Here is a 19,634-nt window from a genome sequence, read left to right on the forward strand (position 1 = left end):
TAGGATTGCCCAACCTTCCTTCCGAGGAGTGGCTGGTGGGTTTGAACCGCCAGCCGTCTGGTTAGCAGGCAAGTGTCTTAGCCACTATGCTAAAGTCCACTGTCATTGAGTCATTTCTGACTTATAGACCTTATAGACCTCTACAAGGTCTATAAGGTCTATAAGTCAGAAATGACTCAATGACAGTGGACTTTTTTTTTTTAAATACATTTAAACACAGGCATTTAGCCACAAGTGGCCCTTCAACAATTTAAAATTTTTTGGTCTTCAGCAATGTTAGCTTTTTAGCTTTCTTTTCTAATAAACAATTAATTAAAAAATGGAATAATGACTTAATGGAATCCTTCAGAATTTGGCATCTAATCTTAACAGTACCTGGTAAAATGAAGAGCTGAGGGTTGTTTTTCTCCCTTTTCAAAGAGTTGAACGACCAGAAAGCTAAACTGTATACTGTTCTGTATTTTCATTTTGAGAAAAACTGATATTTGGTCTTTAAAAAACTCAACAATTTTCTAACAGACAGATGGCATCTCCTAGTCAGGCAGATGGATGTGGACTCTTGAGGTGCTATTTTCTCTCTTTGGAATGCTCCTCTCCCAGCTATTACATGGCTCACTCCCTCACATTATTTAATTCTCTGCTCAAATATCACCTTGTCAGAAGGGCCTTCCATGATTAACCTATCTAAAATAGGAATCTCTTCCAGCCCCCTGATCCCTTGTTGGCCAGTCTCAGTCTTATACCCTGCTTTCTTTTTGTTTAAGCATTAATCAACATTTAATATATTATACATTTTGCTTAAAGACTATCTCCCCACACAAGAATTTAGACAGTATAACAGCCAGGACTTTGCATGTTCTGCTTATGCTATGACCCCAGTACCGGGAACATTATCTGGCTTATCTCAAGCATTCAATAAATAGTTACTGAACATAGAATAATGCTCTGGGTACTTCTTCATTTCTTATATAAAGGGCTCTTTTCTATTCACCCTTTTTATCCTGAGGCATCACCTTGGTAGGCTTCTTTTTCCCTTCAGTAATGTTCTCTGCTTCTTCATGTTCCTTTGCTCCTTGTGTCAGATTTGTGTAATTGGCCATGCGGTTGAGGAGAGAAGACACTTTTGGTCTGGTGTCCATTTCTTCCTATAAAGCCAGTAATATGGAAGAAGTGAGGAAGAACATTGAAAATGAAAAATAACCTCTCTACCAGAAAACTACAAAAAGAGAAAATACTTCACAGCTAAATATTTTAAGAAAATTTATCAATGATAAATTGACAAAGGTCCCTCCCAAACTAAATTATTACACTTAATCAGTATAATATGAATCCTTATAAAATTCTTAAATGAAATGTCATTACTCTTCCTAATAGTCACGCAACTTTACCTGTATATCAAAAAAACCAAACTCACTATCATCGATTTGATTCCGATTCATAGCAACCCCCACTGAGTTCCTGAGGTGGTAAATCTTTATGGAAGTAGATTGCCCAGTCTTCCTTCTGCAGAGTGGCTGGTGGGTTTGAACTGCCAATGTGCTGGTTAGCAGTCCTATGTCTTAGGCACTATGCCACCAGAGCTCCTTAACTTTATCTATAGTAGAGTTGAATCAGATTCACAGTGACCCTGCAGGACAGAGTAGAACTGCCTCTACTGTACCACCAGGGCTCCTAAAATCATATTAGTCTCTTGAAAAGACTGTAACCTAGTAAAGAACATTGGAAATACGATCCTTAACCATGTTCTTATTGTTGTTATGTGCCATTGAGTCGGACCTGACTCATAGCAACCCCTCCTTGGGTTTCCGAGGCGGTATCACTACAGAAGTAGATTGCCCAACCTTCCTTCTGAGGAGTGGCTGGTGGGTGTGAACCGCCAGGCTTCTGGTTAGCAGTCAAGTGCCTTAGGCACTACGCTACCAGAGCTCCCCAATCCTTAACTATAATACTCTCTTTTTCTTCAGGGCACTAACATTCTACTAACACTCATGGCTATTTATATCACCAAATATGGACAGGTCTAGAAAATCTTCTGTGAAAACACTCATCTCAGAACTTTTCTTAAAAGAAGCTGAGAGAAAATATTATCTTAAAAATAGGCACACTAAAAGAAGGACACTTGTATCACTTTCCAAAGTCAGCCAAACAGTGTTGGAATGAACCAGGCTCTTTTCAATAATCTAGCCATAGACTCTTCAGTGCCTGTTGTTTTAGTCATATAAGAAACACAGGTCCTCTTATTCTAGCAGCCTGCTTCTTAATCATTTCTGTTTAATAATAATTTTAATTTAAATGATAATTTTCCCAACCCCAGGGTTAAAAATATACACACCATTTATACTTAGAAGAAAAACCAATGTAAACATTTAATTCCTAGCTGAATTAGACTGCAAGGTGCTCCATATACTTGAGATGTGAGCATTCCTCCTCCTTACTTCAAAAAAGATTAATATATTAGCTACTCATTACAGTTAGCTTGTGTAGTTCTGGTGGCACACTGGGTAGGGCATTAGGCTGCTAACCAAAAGGCTGGCTGTTCACACTCACCAGAAGCTCTGCAGGAGAAAGATGAGGCAATCTGCTTCTGGTAAGATTTATAGCCTTGGGAACTCTATGGGGCAATTTTACTCTGTCTGCCATGACTCGGAATCAACTAGTAGCAGTGGTTTGGTTTATATTGATAAACTTAACAACGATAACAAGTTACAGTAATAATAATAATTTTATTTTAACAATTAGTTATTAAATTTTCCAGCTTGTACTGTTTTAAAATTGAACAGAGTAGAAAATGACTATCCTAATATCTCTGTTCCTGAAATCCCTATCCCTAGTTTCTCCCACATATTACCTCAAATAGTGCCAAGTTTTTATCAAAATATTCATCTCCTTCTTCATAATTGGAATTATTGAGATAAGCATTTCTAGCTTTCTTATGTCCATCATCTGAAAAAAGAATTAAACCAAGTTACTTTCTTACTGGTATTGAAGAAGCATCACCAACAAATAACTGTACATTGTCTGCTTAGTAGAACTCATTGCCATATTAAAGTTTAAATCTGAGAAGGGTAGAATTCTATCAGCATTTCTTGGAGAATATGGTTTCTTCCCCAACAGGTGTAAAAACAATGCTTTAAGAATCAAACATGGGTATTTCTTTTCTCAACAATTCAACAACTGCAGGAGACACTATACTCTTGGGACTCAGTATATAAAGATCCTACTATTACAGTCACTCAAACCTAGGCTGAAAAAATTCATATTTATTGAGTTCTACTCAGGGTACAATGCTGTGCTACCTTACACATTCTTCTTGTTGATTTGCTGACGTTGTTGTTATGTACTGTCTAGTCCTGACTCATAGTGTGACCTCAGGTACAACAGAAAGAAACATGGCCGGTCTGGTACCATCCTCACAAAGGAGATCAAAAGCATAGACTCACCATCTTCGTTTCTAAGGAGTATTCTGGCAATCCATGGTATATTCAATATTTTTCGCCAGCAACATAATTCAAATGCACCAATTCTTCTTGGCTCTTCTTTATACATTGTCCAGCTTTCAGTTGCATATGAGGTGACTGAAAATAACGGCTTGGGTCAGGCGCATGTTAGTCTTTAAAGTGACATCTTTGCTCTTTAACACTTTAAAAGTCTTTTGTGGCAGATCCTCCCAATGCAAGAAATGTTGTTTGATTTCTTGACTGCTGCTTCCATGAGTTCTGACTGTGGATCCAAGTAAAATGTAATTCCTGACAATTTCAATCTTTTCTCCATTTATCATGATGTTGCTTATTGGTCCAGTTGTGAGGATTTTTACTTTCTTTATGTAATTCATACCAAAGGCTATAGTCTTTGATCTTCATCAGTAATAGCTTCAAGTCCTTTTGACTTTCAGCAAGCAAGGTTGTATCACCTGCACATCACAGGCTGTTAATGAGTTTCCCTCCAATCCTGATGCCATGTTCTTCTTCATATAGTGCAGCTTCTCAGATTATTTGCTCAGCATATAGATAGAATAAGTATGGTGAAAGGATATAACCCAGACACATTTTTCCTGATTTTAAACCATGCACCATCCTCTTTTTCTGTTTGAATGACTGATTTTGGTCTATGTACGGTTTCCACATGAGAGCAATTAAGTGTAATGGATTTCTCATTCTTCACCATGTTGTCTATAATTTGATATGATCCACAAAGTCAAATGCCAAATTAAATAAAACGCAAGTAAACATCTTTTTGGTATTTTCTGCTTTCAGCCAAGATCCATCTGACATCAACAATGATATTCCTTGTGCCACGTCCTCTTCTGAATCTGGCTTGAATTTCTCGCAGTTCCCTGACTATGTACTACTACAACTCTTTCTGAATTATTTTCAGCAATATTTTCCTTGAATGTGATATGAATGACGTTGTTGTTGTTATTAGGGGCCGTCGAGTCATTTCCGACTCATAGCGACCCCATGCACAGCAGAACGAAAACACTGCCAGATCCCATGCCAGCTCCATGATCCCTGCTATACTTGAGCCCATCATTACAGCCACTGTGTCAATCCATCTTGTTGAAGGCTTCCCCCTCTTTCATCGACCCTCCACCCTACCAAGCATGACATCCTTTCTCCAGGGAATGGTCCCTTCTGACAACATGATCAAACTAGGTGAGACAAAGTCTGGCCATTCTTGCTTCCATGGAGCATTTCGGGTGCACTTCCTCCAGGTCAGATCTGTTAGTTCTTTTAGCAGTCCATGGTACTTTCAGCATTCTTCGCCAGCACCACAACTCAAAAGCATCAACTCTTCTTTGGTCTTCCTTATTCACTGTCCAGCTCTCTCATGCATACGAGGTGACTGGAAATATCATGGCTTATGTCAGGTACACCTTAGTCCTCAAGGAGAAATCCTTGCTTCTCAGTACTTGAAACAGTTCCTTCATGGCTGACCTAATTTCTTCATTCTGTTGGATCACCTTTCTTTGGAATAGGCATAAATAGTGATCTCTTCCAGTCAATTGGCGAGGTAGCTGTTTTTTAAATTTCTTGGCCTAGATGACTGAGCACTTCCAGTGTTGTTTTCATTTGTTGTAACATCTCAATTGGTATTCCATCCATTCCTGGAGTGTTGTTTTTCATCAGTGCCTTCAGTGTAACTTGGAATTCCTCCTTCAATACCATTGGTTCTTGATCATATGCTACCTCCTGAAATGGCTGGATGTTGACTATTTCTTTTTGGTACAGTGACTGTATTCCTTCCATCTTCCTTTGATGCTTTCTGCATCACTCAATACTGTACCCACAGAATCCTTCAACATTGCAACTTGAGGCTTGAATGTTTTCTTCAATTCTTCTATCTAGAGTAATGCTGAGTTTGTTCTTCCCTTTTGGTCTTCTAACACCAGTTCTTTGAAGTTTTCATTATAAAACTTTGTCTTCTGGAGTTGCCTTTGAAATTTTCTGTTCAGCTCTATAGCTTCATCATCTCTTTCATTAGCTTTACTTATTCTATGTTCTAGAGCAAATTTCAGAGTTTCTTCTGACATCTATTTTGGTCTTTTCTTTCTTCCTTGTCTTTTTAATGACCTTTTGTTTTCATCATGTATGATATTCTTGATGTCATCCCACAACCCGTCTAGTCTTTGGTCACTGGTGCTCTATGTACCAAATCATTCTTTGGATGGTCTCTAAATTCAGGTAGGATATGATCAAGGTCATATTTTGGCTCTCATAGTGGTGTTTTAATTTTCTTCAGCTTCAATTTGAACTTGCATTTGCACAATTGCTGGTTTGTCCACAGTCAACCCCTGGCCTTATTTTAAATGATGATACTGAGCTTCTCCATGACCTCTTTCCACAGATGTAGTTGATTTGATTCCTTTGTATTCCAATGGTAAGGTTCAAGTCTATAGCTGCTGTTTATGTTGATGAAAAAAAAAAAGGCATTTGCAATGAATAAATCATTCGTCTTTCCATTGTCGTTCCTATCACCAACAGTATATTTTCCAATTACTGATCCTTCTTTTTCTCAACTTTTGCATTCCAATCATGAGTAATTATCAATGCATCTTGATTGCATGTTTGATCAATTTCAGACTGCAGAAGTTGGTAAAAGTATTCAATTTCTTCATCTTTGGCTTTAGTGGTTGGTATATAAATTTGAAAGGAGCTCTGGTGGCACAGTGCCTAAGGTATATGACTGCTAACCTGGAGGTTGGCAGTTCAAACCAAACCCACAAGCCCTTCCAGGAAGGAAGATGGGGCAATCAACTTCCATAAAGATTTATTGCCTTGGAAACCCAATGGGGATCGCTATGAGTTAGAATTGACTTGATGGCAATGAGTTTGGTTTTGTTAGGATGTAAATTTTATTAACAGTCATATTTATTTGTCTTCCTTGTATTTGTATGAATATTATCCTATCACTGATAGCACTGTACTTCAGTACAGATCTTGGAAAATTTTCTTTTGGATGATAAATGTGATGCCATTCCTCTTCAATTTGTCATTCCCAGAAACAATAAACCATACAATTGTTCAATTCAAAATGGCCAATTCCAGTTCCATTTCAGCTCACTAATGCCTAAGTTGTTAATTTTTATGTGTTCCATTTCATTTTTGACAACTTCCAATTTTGCTAGATTCATATGCTGTACATTCTATGTCCTGATTAACCACGTTTACAATTGTTCCTTCTCATTTTGAGTCATGCCATATCAGCAAATAAAAGTCCTCAAAATTCTTCCATCCACATCAAAAAGGCTGACTCTACTTTGAGAAGGCAGCTCTTTGCCAGTTGTATTTTGAATTCCTTTCAACCTGAGTGGCTCATCTTATGGCACTCTATCAGACAATGTTCTACTGCTACTCATAATGTTTCCAGTGGGCAATTTTTCAGAAGTGGAGTGCCACGGCCTTTTCCTACTCTTATTCTGGAAACTCTGCTGAAACCTGTCTACCACAGATGACCCTGCTGGTATTTGAAATACAAGCAAGATAGCTTCCAGCATCACCACAACACTAAGCCACCACAGTATGACAATGTTGATAATAGCAATAAAAACTCTCTGCCTCCAAAGCTGTCTACCTTTCATAAATAAGATCAATTAATTAAACTGAGTATTATTTCTGTACAAACCTTTGTCACTTTTTTTTGTTTTTTTAAAAAAGAGGTACCCCGTAAGAATTTGATGAACCAGTTACAAAGGAAAAAAAAAAAAGGACTACATTCCCTAAGACAACAGTATTTGTGTTGTTTGAGTACTTCCTTAACTTTGGTTCATCATGTAAAGTTATATGATTACAATATCTAGTATCAGTCAGAGAATGAGAGAGTGAGGGAAAAAGTAGGGAAATTCCCTTAAGAATCAAGATTTCCAATATTGAGGAAACAGATGCCAATATAAAAAAAGACAAAATTTAAACTCCGTAACTTTAAATGTATAAGATGAACTTAGGAAAGCTTGTTGTGCCAGAAAATGAACAAAGTACCAAAATTACTGGGTCAAAAAAAAAAAAAAAAATTACTGGGTCATGTCAAAAAACACAAGAGCCAAACTGAAGAGGTTCTCACTGGCTAAAGGGACAAAATGATCATTAAAAAAAAATAATGAAATGGACTGAAAGGCAAATTCATGAACTATCCATACTGACATTTAAAAAATTAGTCAGTCACCTTTGGAGGCTGCTGAGAACAAAGCAATTATCATATTTTTCTATATAAACTATATTTCAGGGTGGCTAAATAATTGATAAAGAAAACTCCTCATTATAGAAACATTCTAATAAATTCAGATGGAATAATACAATTAGGAAATAAAACCACCATTTTGCAATTCCTAATGACAAGAAGCCCTGGTGGGAGCAATGGTTAAGTACTAGGTTAGAAAAGTAGTAAGGAGTTTGACTATGTAGTCAGCAAAGGGATAGTTCTTCCAAATCCATTTATTGATTAGTTCCTCTTTTTCCCATTGACCTATTCCACATACTAATCAACATGATATGATTTGGGGCAGGGGAAAAAGAGGGACGTGAGAGTGTGTTTATGTTCTTTTCTTTATTTGGTGGGGTAAAAGTGATATAGTATTATTTATTTTAAACTAAGAAAGGATTAAAAAGAAAAAAAATGGGACAAACTGAAATAATAATTTACGCTGGTAGAAACGGATTCAAATATATCAATAATACCAATAATTGTAATAAAGATAAACCAAAAGCAAAGTCACTGACATTGAGTTGATTCTGGCTTGTAAGTACATAAAATTCACTGGTTAAAACATAAAGATTGACAGATTAGATTATACCAAAAAATCCTGAAATAAACTGTGTACAAGAGTAGTATCATAAGGATACACAAAATCTGAAAGTAAAGACATCTTAGACAAATATCAATCAAAAGAAAGCTGGTATACTCAATATTACATAAATTTATCTTTAAAAGAAAAACTTTATTAGGAATAAGAAAGTAACCACATAATAAAAGATTTCCAGAAGAAACAGATGGTGCTTGGTGACCACTACTAAATGTTCTGATCAAGGTCACAATAGATGGATCCTGATAGAAAGGAGAAAAAAAAAAAAAAAAAAGATGCAACAGAACTTGAAATTCTCAAAGAATCCAGACTTACTGAATCCATTCAAACTAGAGGAATACCTGAGACTACTTCCCTGAGAGACTTTTTAAATCTTGAACCAAAACTATCCCTTGAAATTGTAAGTAGCAGCTTAGTTAAAAAAAAAATAATAAAGAATGTCACCTGTGAGTACTGCACTTTTTAAAAAATTATCTATATGAAACCAAATGGTCACGGTTACTCTAAAGCATGGATGAGAAGGTTGAGGGGCACTGAGACTAAGTTAATGGAATGGAATAACTAGAATGGAAATAATGAGAATGTTGATACAATGTGAAGAAGGTAACCAGTGACGCTAAACAGTATGTGTAGAAATCCAATCAAGGTGTTAGTGAGGACTGTGGGAGCCACTTCCAGGCTCACTTGTATGACTGTTTATAGGATTCAGTTCCCTGCAAGCTACTATGCAAGGGGTTCTCTCAGTTCTTTGCCATGTGGCCTCTCCACAGGGCAACTTAGAATATGGCAGCTGGCTTTCCTCAAAGAGAGTCATCAAGAGAGAGAAAGAGGGAAAGCAAGACAGATGTCGTAATCTTTTTCTGATCTCATCTTGAAAGTAACATTCCATTATTTGTGCTTGGTGTGGGTGTTACACAAGGGCATGAACAGCAGGAAAAGAAGATCATTGGGAGCCAATCACAGAGGCTGCCTACACTATACATCCATCTAAGGCTCAAAATAGTTGAGTCAAAATGGATAGAATTATGAGGAGAAACATAAATCTAACATCACAGAGGGAGACTTAACAAACTTCTCTCAATTACTGATAGATGAAGCAGACAAAATAAAATAAGCAAAGGTAAAGAGATCTGAATAGCACAATTTATAAACCTGATGTAATGGAGAGAATTCTGGACTCAAGATCAGAGAATATACTTTAATTAAACATACATGGAAATTTTATAAAAACTTAATGTATTAGATCTTAAAGACTCAACAAATTTCAAAAACAAGTATTATATAGGCCGTGATCTTGGTAGCAGGATTATATGTAAGTTATTGTCTTTGTAGGAGCTCTGGTGGCATAGTGCCTAAGGCATTTGACTGCTAACCAGAAAGCTGGCAGTTCAAACCCACCAGCCATTCTTCAGAAGGAAGGTTGGAAAATCTGCTTCCATAGTGATACCTCCTTGGAAACCCAAGGAGGGGTCACTATGAGTCGGATCCAACTCCACGGCAGTTGGGTGGGTATTTTCTTTGTGGAGTAGCAGTAGTTCTTTGGCAGAATTCTAGCCTTCCAAGAGAGAGACCAGTGGAAGCAGCAGTCAAGAAATCAGACAACATATTGCACTGTGCAAATCTGCTGCAAAGGACCTCTTTAAAGTACTGAAGAGCAAAGATGTCTCTTTGAAGACTAGGGTGTGCCTAACCAAAGCCATGGTATTTTCAATCACCTCATATGCATGTGAAAGCTAGACAGTGAACAAGGAAGACTGAAGAAGAGTTGATGCTTTTGAGTTGTGGTGTTGGCAAAGAATACTGAAAGTACCATGGACTGCCAGAAGAACTAACAAATCTGTCCTGGAAGACGTGTAGCCAGAATGCTCCTTGGAAGTGAGAATGGCCAGACTTTCTCTCACCTACTTCTGGTCATTTTGTCAGAAGGGACCATTCCCTGGAGAAGAATAGAACTACCCCATAGGGTTTCTGAGGCTGTAAATCTTTTCGGAAGCAGAGTGCCTCATCTTTCTCCCATGGAGCAGCTGGTGGGTTCAAACTGCTAACCTTTTGGTTAGCAGCCAAATGATTTAGCCACTATGCTACAAGAGCACAAAATTTTGCCAACTTCTCCTCAGTTCACACTGATGTAATCTTAGGTCAAGGCTTTCCAGGCAAGAAATGAAGCACTTATATAGAAAGAAATGGATTATTTCTAAGTACAATGATGGTGGTAAACCACATTGTTTAGAGTATAGCTTTCAAAAGCCTGGGACACTACTGTGACCTCAGGAAATCTCAGATGGATAGTCATGGAACTTGTAGAGCTCATGACTAGCAAATAACCTTTACTCTGCAGGAACTAGGATCCAAATTGACATCCTAGTGCTTTTTAGGCTTATCCAGAATCCTAAGAAGATTCCTTTGTAGTATACCTACTGAGACTGGCCTCAGAAATGCTTTGAATTAAACAGCTCAACGGATTACCAATATGTTTCCTTTTTCTCATTTTACTATCCAAATACTGCTGATATTACTGAGAACTTTACTGGTGTTTCACTGTACAATACAAATAAAAATATGTAAGTGCCACTGGTTCTATTAATGATTTCAGATTTTCTTATGGTATGCATATTTTGTAATCAGAAAAAAAAGGTGTATCAAATGTCTTATACTTTACAACTTTATTGTTGTGGTCTTTTTATTTCTACATTCTATTATTTTTCCTTCACTTATTAGCTAAAATACTTCTATAAAGAAAAAGCCCCTTTAGTCTATTTGGTTACCCAGTGGTACAGTTAAGAAGCAAGACAAATGCTTCATTTATTCTTTTTGCTGAACCAATTCTCAGAATAGTAAATTGGTTCCATGGCAGTGGGTTTGGTTTTTTGGTTTTAGAATCCTCCAATGGTGATTAATTATTCTTTTAAAGTATCATTATGAATTCACAAAAGTAAATATTCAAATTAAATGCTTTGTCTACACTAGTATGATGATCATATGATATTTCTTCATTTATCTGTTAATATAGTGAATTACAAAACTTGATTTTTCATGTTAAATTAACCATGCATTTGTAGCAGAAGCCCAACTCATTAAGGGAGGAATTTTAAAATATATTCTTTGATTCAGATTGCAAATATTTTTATAAGGATTTTCATATTTGTGTTCCCAAGTACAACTGTCTATACTTTTTTCCTTCTCACACTGTTATTGTTAGGGTTTGGTGTCAAGGTTATTGGAAGCATCAAACTGAATTGGGGAGTGTTTACTTGTTTTTCCATTTCTTGAAAGAGACTGTAGCAGACCGGAATTATTTTTCCTTAAATGTGTGGTAATATTTGACTGTAAATATGCCAAGGGTCCATTGTTTGCCAGTTTGCTTTCTTTCTAAAATTTTTATAACTCATATTAAAAAAAAAAAAAAACCTCACTGCCGTGGAGTCGGATCTGACTCATAGCAACCCCTCCTTGGGTTTCCAAGGTGGTATCATAAATCATAAATGTACAGCTTGATTCATCATCACAATGGCAGTTTCACCCTCTCATGTTTTAACATCTCAGCCTGACCCTGAGTTTTACAAGAGATGTGATGAGTTAGTAAGAACAGAAGATACCTTAAAATAACTGCACCCCATTGACAGGAAAAACATTCAGAAGGAAAAACATTTAGAAAATGCTATTATAAATCAAATTCAGCAGTCAAGCTAACTGAACCAGTTTTTTACCTATCAGGCCAAATTATCCTGAAGGTTTTCACAGGTAGCTGGCAAGATTTTTTAATTCAAGTTACCAATGCCTTTTCTGAGGAACTATAAAGTAGTTAAGGAGCTCTGCTGGGGCAGTGCCTAAGGCATTTAACTGCTAACCAGAAGGTTGGTGGTTCAAACCCACTATCCTCTCCACAGAAGGAAGACTGGACAATCTACTTCCGTAAAGATTTACCGCCTCCGAAACCCAAAGAGGGTCGCTGTGAGTCGGAATTGACTTGATAGCCGTGAGAGTCATGAAATAGAAAATAAAACAAAAGTCATCTTTTACACTTTTCTACAAACTCAAAGTAGGTTTAATAAAACAGCCTTTTAAGGATTTTAAGACTAGAGCTAAAACAACGACCTTAGGATGGGAGATAAAGATGTTAGCTCTTCAGAGCATGAGCAAAGAGGAGAATATAATCTGACCTAATGAACCCAAGAGAGAGAGTAATTCAGGGTAGCAAGAATTTACCTAAAAATCCAGCCAGAAGAATCTGGAAAAATTAACAGTTTTGTTAAAAGTTGAATGTAACTGTAGGCTGCCAAGTCAAATTAATGTCTCTTTACAACAGTATCAGAATTTTGGGATAATACATGAGAACTCTTCCTTAACAATCATACAGTACTGCTTTTTACAAACAATTCATCTGGTATCTATTACTGCAGGTGCTTAATTCAGAACAAAATCCAGTCTAGTAATATTGGAACTGTACAACTGCTGATTGTCCCTTTCATTAGACAAATGCTACCACTTACTCATTATATACTTGTTCCTCGTGATAGGATGAACTACCCCCAAATTCTCTGTCAGGTATATATCAAGGACAGAAGCAGCTTATTAGTTTACATGGGAGGGATGTGCTTTTCATTATCTGGTGAAATCTTTCAATGAATCCTAACTATTCCTAACCTAAAACATGAAATTTTTAGAATATAAATATGACTAATTCTAAGTAGTTTAAATAAACTACATAATATAAAACTAAGAAGTGAGAACAGTGACAGCCCTAATATCTCAGGGCTAGGATCCTGGTGATCAGCTCTGGGTTCCAAGCAAAGAGATGCTCCTAACTCTGTATCAAGCAGAGATATGTTTGTGACAACCCATTCATTCAACAAATACTTACTGAGTGTGCCCAGTGTCAGGAGGGGCTCTGGTGGCGTAGTGCCTAAGGCATTTGACTGCTAACCAGAAGGCTGGCGGTTCAAACCCACCAGCCACTCCTCGGAAGGAAGGTTGAGCAATCTACTTCCGTAGTGATATTAACTTGGAAACACAAGGAGGGGTTGCTATGAGTCAGATTCGACTTGATGGCAGTGAGGGTATACTGCTAACCAAAAGGTCAGCAGTTTGAACCCACCAGATGCTCCATGGGAGAAATATGGGGTGGTCTGCTCCCCTGAAAGATTTATAGCCTTGGAAACCCTATGGGGATAGTTCTACACTGTCGTACAGGGTTGCTATGAGTCAGAATTGACTTGATGGCAGTGGGTTCAGTTTAGTTTTTAGTGTGCCAGGTAACTATCCAAGCACAAAAACTCACAGAGTGAGAACTAAGATCTGAAAGTTATCTCCTTAGCATACAAAGAGTAGAAAGGAGTATTTTAGATTTCTCAACCAATACTCTGAAGTTTTTATCAGAAAACAAGCCAGACCAAGTACTTTCCCTGTGCGGTGTAGTAAATTACCTGGTATGGCTTTTCTAGCCATAAGTCTTTGTAAACTCCGTAGTGGAATTTGCTGTGAGCAACTGAGGAGCTCCTGATTGTAAATGTTATCCACCTGGGTATTTCTGTTGGGCGTGGCACAAAGCAATGTTCTGAGAAGTTCGCTCTCTCTCAGGTGCTTAGTATTTTGATGTTATGACTGGCTAGTTTGGCCACTCTGGCAGGCTCAAAAGGAGACCTCCTAGAGGCAGGGCTCTCTCTGACTACTGGGTGAGAAGGACGTACTGCTGAGAAGGAATGCGCTCCTGAGAGACACACGCTGCTGGGAAAGAAACTCACATCGCTGAGAGAGACACCGAGGGACACTCACTGCTGGGAAAGAGACTGCTGGGTGAGAGACAGCGGGCTAAGAGAGACTGAGCGTTTTTCCTGAACTTGAATTGTAATCTGGTGCTTCCCTAATAAACCCCATAATCTGTGAGTTCTGTGTGGCCACTGCAGTGAATTATCGAACCCAGGAGAGAGGTGGTGGGTGCTTTGGGTGAACGGTTGGTAAAGGGCTGGAGGGAGGCAGAATCTCTGGCCTTGCAGGAATAGGCCTTGGGCTACTGAGAGTGATTCTGTCTTCCTCTTGTGGAGTTTGAGGAGGTCAGAAAATGTGGCCTCCCTGCTCCTTGAGCACCCTGCTTTGGACTTCTGGATAGCTTATATTATCTACAGCTGCTTTGAATATATTTGGTCCAGTACTGTATAAATAAGCCCCAAAGCAAAATATATACATACACACAATAGTTATTAATATATTTGAAAGTATTTAATGTCACTTATAATTAAGAAATGCAAATAAAAAACTAGAGCTGTCATTTTTTTTCACATAATAGATAAAGAAAACATTTTAAGACTGATAATTCCTACATCTGATGTTAGGGAATTAAGTTATCTCTACATACTCTGTATGGCCAGGAGTTTAAGTTGATGTATCTTTTTGAAAATGTATACATCCTTTTACCAAAGAATTCCACTGTTAGGAATTTATACTACAAATATACTGGCAATGAGAACACAAGGATATACGTATAAAGATATTTACTGCAGCATTATTTGTAACAGCACCTGAAAATATTAACGTGCTCATGAACAGGAAAATGGTTAAATAAAATTTTGGTATAAGAACATAACAGAATGTTGTTTTCCCACACACAAAGGAATGAGGTAGATCTTTATGAAGATGACCAAGAGAAAATATTAAGAGACAAAAAGCAAGTCACAGAACACAGATGGTCTAAAAATGCTATTATAAATCCAATCCAGCAGGAAAGTTCTAGAAGGTGCTATTATAAATTCAATTCAGTAGAACAATGGAGCCAGTTTCTCACCTACTAGGCCAAATTATTATAAACAAGGTTTTTTAGGTAGCTTACAGTATATATAGCCTGTACAATATAATCCAATTTCTATAAAGAAAAAAAGACATATATAGTACAAAAACTTATAATAAAATTTTTCTAGCAAAATTCCCAAGAAATTGTGAATACTGCATACCTAGAGGAGTAGAGGTAGGTTGGTGGGGACAGAAGGTACTTTAAAAGCCTTTTCTTTCTTTATATATACCTTTTGTATTGTCTGAAATTCTCACCAGAGCACGTTTTATTTTGATATTTCATCAGTTCTGAGACCTTGTGAAATTCCTGTAAAATCACAGGCTTACTGCAATTTAGAAAGGTGATACATAAGGAAATTAATTCACGTGTAAAACTTGTTTCACTGACAAGGAACTGGAACACCATTAAGGCCACACTGTTTTTGAAGGCCTTTCAGTAATTAAAATAAAGGTAATCAAAAGATCAATAATAATAATAAAAAAGGCAAAGTTGCAAAGTTCAAGATGAGTATTATCTTTTTTTTCCAAAATAATGCAAGAGAAAATTCTAATTTTCACAGATTTTTTTAAACCATAGACAATGCAAAATTTGTTTATAAACATAACTAAATTGAGTCTTAGCAATCGACTGCAAAAACAGTTTCAAAATTTTTTTACCAAGTTGGGAATAGAAACAGGAGGAAAAAGTTAATAGAAACTAGAAAAGGAGGGGATAGAAAATACAACTAGAGATGGGAATAAAGTCTGTTAGTGTGAGAAGGAAAAGATGACTTTAGAGAGTCAATCCCCATAGTAATACCATACCTAACAGTTGGCTGTGTTCCCCTGTGATGGAGTTCTGACTCGGGTCTGAAAAACAAACAATTGAAAAAAGAAAAAGAAAGAAAACAATGAATGACCAAAACAATTTTTTAACAATCAGCAACAAAAATCAACCAAGGAAATAATAAGCAAAGAATTAAAATAAACTCCTTAAAAAAAAATCAATGGAAAGATAATAAAAAACAGAATGAACTGTTATAAAAAATAATCACAAATTTGACAGAGCTTTATTAGTTACATAAAGTAAAGGATGATTCAGAGCCCAGGATAAGTTACATTTTCTCTAATGACAAAGAAACATACAGCCATAATATAACAGCTCAATGGCAGGACATAAGCACCTATTACAACTATCAGATATGTCTGATTTGGCTTCAAGATAAAATGAATAAATTGACTTCTGTAGGTACCTAGTTCTTTAAAATACATAGTAAAATAAATTTGTGGCAACAAGCCAAGTTCCTAACGCAAGAGATTTTTGACAATCACAGCTTAACAAATAACCACTTGCTTATATTATAGGCTTGAAAAGCATTAAGGGATAAATATGGAAATGGCTTGGAGCTCCCACTTCCCACTTAAAGATTTAATCTCTTGAAACAGTGAGGATTACATTTGGCTTCCTACAATGTGCTGGGAGAATAAAAATAATTTTAGAAGAGGTAAAAATGTGTATCTTTATTTTTAGTAACCTCTAATTGAAGTTTAGGAGTCCTGGTGGTATAGTAGTTAAAATACTTGGCTGCTAACCAAAAGGTTGGTGGCTTGAACCAACCAGCTATTCCATGGGAGAAAGACGTGGCAGTCTGCTTCCATAAAGATACCAAACCCAAAGGAAACCCACTGCCAACTGAGCTGACTCCAACTCATAGGGACCCTACAGGGCACAGCAGAATTGCACCACAGGGTTTCCAAGACTGTAAATCTTTATGGAAGAAGACTACCTCATTTATCTCCCGCAGAAGAGCTGGTGGGTTCAAACCACCAATCTTTCGGTTAGCAGCTGAACCTGTAAAAATTACAGCCTTGGAAACCCCGTGATAAGGCAGTTTTACTGTCCTAACAGAGTCAATATGAACCAAAATTGACTCAATGGCAATGGGTTTGGGTTTAACTTAAGTTTAGTATTCTCTCCAATTATGATGTAGGCAACAAGGCAAATTAAAGTACTTGTGATTTTGACAACAATAAAAATCAGATATTTTTGTAATACATTATATTTTGTTGCATACATTTTCTATATCTTTTAGGTTAAATATAACTTTGAAGTTGTGATAGTTATGTGATCAACTACTAGAGGTCAGTGCCCTGATAAAGAAGCACTGCAGTGCAGTGAATTGCTTAATATGACCCTTCTGGCCACAGTCCTCCATTTTGTGATGTCTTGTAAATTCTAGTCTCTATGTACCAATCGCTCCTCGGAAGGAAGGTTGGGCAATCTACTTCCGTAGTGATACCGCTTTGGAAATCCAAGGAGGGGTCGCTATGAGTCGGGTCTGACTAGACTACACATAACAACAACAACAACATGCCAGAGGGTGCGACTCAAGTCACCATCCTTAGTGTCCTTGAAGGTATATATGTGAATGTTCTGGGAAAGTTAGCTTTCTTGCTCCAGTCTTGGTTTTTGGTTTGTCATCATCACACCCCTGGACTTGAGACAACAGCTGGTCATCTGACGTGCTGATTTGGGTTCACCAGCCCCTTTAACCACTCGAGTGAGGAGAATCCTCCAGATCTACTCATGGACTTGGGTAGGTCCAGCCTCCCAGCTCCACCACCACGTGAACCACTTCCTTGGCAATTTACAAGTTCTGTGAGATGTTACAGTGAAAATATGGAACCCTAAGACAGGAAGGAGAGTACTGAGAGAAGGAGGAGGAGTTGATGTCAGAGATGATGGAGTAGCCCAGCAGTTTGGAAAAGTCGGACATTTGGGACATCTTCAACCTCTGCCTCATAGGGACCAGACTTGTGCTGACACTTCTAAAAGAAATTATTCGAGCAAGCACTTACTATACTATAAACTTAATATTTTGAAAAAACTGTATTTTAGTACAACAGGTTTCTTAATCTTATATGCATGTATTTAATATGTGTGTATACTACTTTATGCAATTAAAAATATCATTCTAAAAATAATTTGTAGGCTACAGATAGCCATCCTTATAAATAAAACACAGCATCCTTAAGTAATACTACTATTATTCAAATCTATGCACCAACGCCAAAGCCAAAGATGAGGAAATTGAAGATTTTTTATCAACTTCTGCAGTCTGAAATTGACCAATTGTGCAATCAAGATGTGTTGATTATCACTGGTGACTGGAACGCAAAAGTTGGTAACAAAGAAGAATCAACGGTACTTGGGCCTTGGTGATAGAAATGACGCTGGAGATTGCAGGATAGAATTTTGAAAGACCAATGACTTATTCATCGCAAATGCCTTTTTTCAACAACATAAATGGCAGCTATACATGTGGACTTTGCCAGATGGAATACACAGGAAACAAACTGACTACATCTGTGCAAAGAGGCAATGGAAAAGCTCAATATCTTCAACCAAAACAAGGCCAGGAGCAGACAATCAACTGCCCATATTCAAGTTCAAATTGAAGCTGAAGACAATTAAAACAAGTCCACAAGAGCCAAAATACGACGTTGATTATATTCCACTTGAATTTAGAGACCATCTAAAGAACAGATTCGATGCACTGAACACCAGTGACTGAAAACCAGAGGAACTGTGGGATGACATCAAGAAGAGACGTTCATTAAAAAGACAGGAAAGAAGACAAGACCAAAATGGATGTCAGAAGAGACTCTGAAACTTGCTCTTGAATGGAGAGTAGCTAAACTAAATGGAAAAAAATGACAAGATAAAAGAGCTGAACAGAAGACTACAAAGAGCAGTTGAAAAGACAAAGTCAATTACTATAATGAAATATGCAAAGACCTGGAGTTAGAAAACCAAAAGAGAAGAACATGCTCGACATTTCTCAAGCTAAAAGAACTGAAGAAAAACTTCAAGCCTCAAGTTGCAATACTGAAAGATTCTATGGGCAAAATACTAAATGATGCAGGAAACATCAAAAGAAGCTCGAAGGAATACACAGAGTCACTGTACCAAAAAGAATTGGTCGATGTTCATCCATTTCAGGAGGTGGCATATGATCAAGAACCAATGGCACTGAAGGAAGAAGTAGAAGCTACAGTGAAGGGACTGGCAAAATGGATGCCACTCTGGAGGGACTCACTCCTCTATGCCAAGAAATTTGGAAGACAGCTACCTGGCCAATTGCCTGCAAGAGATCCATAGTTATACCCATTCCAAAGAAAGGTGATCCCACAGAATGTGGAAATTATCCAACAATATTATTAATATCACATGCAAGTAAAATTTTGCTAAAGATAATTGAAAAAAGGCTGCAGCAGTATATTGATTGGGAACTTCCAGAAATGCAAACTGGATTCAGAAGAAAGATGTTTACTTGTGTTTTACTGACTGTGCAAAGGCATTTGACTGTGTGGATCACAACAAATTATGGTTAACACTGAGAAGAATGAGGATTCCAGAACCCTTAATTGTACTCACGAGGAACCTGTACATAGAACAGGAGGCTGTCGTTCAAACAAAACAAGGGGATAATGCATGGTTTAAAATCAGGAAGGGAGTACATCAAGGTTGTAACCTTGCACCATACTTATTCAATCTGTATGATGAGCAAATAAT

The 19,634-nt window shown here is 37.3% G+C and overlaps 1 protein-coding gene across 1 annotated transcript in view; it reads right to left on the minus strand.

The window, feature by feature from the left end:
- The window catches only part of SLC12A6 (solute carrier family 12 member 6), a 140,233-nt gene that overhangs the window by 47,252 nt on the left and 73,347 nt on the right, over positions 1 to 19,634 (minus strand). Inside the window, exons 2-4 of the mRNA XM_007940493.1 lie at positions 15,884 to 15,928; positions 2,849 to 2,943; positions 1,014 to 1,145 (exon numbers count right to left, since the gene is read on the minus strand). Of these exons, the coding sequence (XP_007938684.1) occupies positions 1,014 to 1,145; positions 2,849 to 2,943; positions 15,884 to 15,928 (272 nt within the window). The remainder of the gene's footprint in view (positions 1 to 1,013; positions 1,146 to 2,848; positions 2,944 to 15,883; positions 15,929 to 19,634) is intronic.

The sequence above is a fragment of the Orycteropus afer genome, unplaced genomic scaffold, assembly GCF_000298275.1.
Source record: "Orycteropus afer afer isolate SDZICR_OR568_19922 unplaced genomic scaffold, OryAfe1.0 scaffold00068, whole genome shotgun sequence".
Classification (NCBI taxonomy): domain Eukaryota; kingdom Metazoa; phylum Chordata; class Mammalia; order Tubulidentata; family Orycteropodidae; genus Orycteropus; species Orycteropus afer.